Raw genomic sequence first — 1,509 nt, forward strand, 5'->3', positions numbered from 1 at the left:
CTACTATATTTTTATTATAAATATTATTTATATTAGATTAAATTAGATTTTTATAAAAAGGCTGATTTAATGAAAATATAGTATAATTAATGGCCGATAATGAAATTATTTTTAAGTAATTGTATTGTATTTAAATATTATTTTAATAAGAAAAAACTATATATATATATATATGTATATATATATATATAGTGCCTTGCAAAAGTATTCATACTTATTCATTTCTTTCATGTTTTATGTTGCTGCCTTATGTTAAACTGCTTTAAATTACTTTCTTTTTTTTTATCAACATCAATCTACACTCCATACACCATACTGAAAAATTATTATTAATGCATTTATTTATTTACTGCATTGGTTTTATTAAATGTTTTTAAAATTGCCATTTTTATTAAAAGTGTATTTTTGTTTCTATGACAATTGAACCCTGAAGCATATTTGTCTTGAATTTTTAGGCATATTAACATATTTAAAACAAAAAAATAGGCATCCCAGGTAACCTTCTGAAGTAAATACTGTTAGAGCTGTGGCAGATTTAGTATTTCATTCGCAGACTGTTTTTGTGAGGGTCAGACTTTTGTTATTACAGCTTGATTAAACCCATGTATTGTGTTGTAGTTCTTCATAAAGCTGTCTGGCTAGTTACCGACCGATTTCTATTCTTGTTTGGTGTTCGATGTGGAATTTTGGATCCTGTCTGAGCCTCTGTTTCTATTGTTTGTGGATGTTGGTGTGTGAATGAGTAGAAAACATCTGGTGACATTTTCTTTAACTCTAATGGCCACTGTCCTTAGAGAAGGAGGTTCAGGAAGTGAAGGCTGCTCTTCAAGCGATGCTGTCTCAGCTGAAGGAGGAGGAAGAGGAGGATGAAGAGAAGTATTGTGATGTAGAAGAAGAGGAGCATTACTTCAGTGACAGCTGGGAAATCTGAACAGACTCATGATTTATATTTATGTTGCATTCACGGTGCCTGTGCAAGTCTGTTTTCATACTGTCATCTTGCACTGAGCTCTCGCACTTAAAGAGAATAGTTCCTCTTATTCTAGTTTCATTTACTTGCCCACATGTAATTTTAAAAGCACTGTACTGTACTCTGTGCTGCATTTTAGTCTTTTATTTTATTTTTTTCAAAAAATCTAATTTTTGTTTCATGCAAGTGAGAAAATAAAGTGTTTTGAATGACATGTGGGTGAGTAAATGTTAACAGAAATCATTTTTGGGTGAATTATTTCTTGATTAGGACCTCTAACCATGTGCATCTCGTCAGGAGTTGCCTTAAAATATAAAATATAATTCGTGTCAGTGTTGTCAACCACTATTTTATTCTTATTCTAATCAGTTAGTGTTTATTTATTTACTTACTATATTTTACAACTGTTTATTTGCTTTGACATCACATTGCTTATTTCATCACGAGTTATTTTAGTATATTTAAACAGCATGGCATCCTATTTATTTATTTAAATTGCTTTGATTATATCATTATTATTTCAGAAAAAAAAAAAAACA

The 1,509-nt window shown here is 29.8% G+C and overlaps 1 protein-coding gene across 2 annotated transcripts in view; it reads left to right on the forward strand.

Moving 5' to 3' along the window:
* The window catches only part of LOC107719703 (disrupted in schizophrenia 1 protein-like), a 9,887-nt gene extending 8,774 nt beyond the window's left edge, over positions 1 to 1,113 (forward strand). For both annotated transcript variants that reach the window (XM_016527189.1, XM_016527190.1), the window contains exon 2: positions 786 to 1,113. In XM_016527189.1, coding sequence (XP_016382675.1) covers positions 786 to 931 — 146 coding nt within the window. In that variant the 3' untranslated portion in view covers positions 932 to 1,113. The remainder of the gene's footprint in view (positions 1 to 785) is intronic.
* The last annotated feature ends 396 nt before the right edge of the window (positions 1,114 to 1,509 follow it).

The sequence above is a fragment of the Sinocyclocheilus rhinocerous genome, unplaced genomic scaffold, assembly GCF_001515625.1.
Source record: "Sinocyclocheilus rhinocerous isolate Xijiao unplaced genomic scaffold, SAMN03320098_v1.1 scaffold511, whole genome shotgun sequence".
NCBI classification, from domain to species: domain Eukaryota; kingdom Metazoa; phylum Chordata; class Actinopteri; order Cypriniformes; family Cyprinidae; genus Sinocyclocheilus; species Sinocyclocheilus rhinocerous.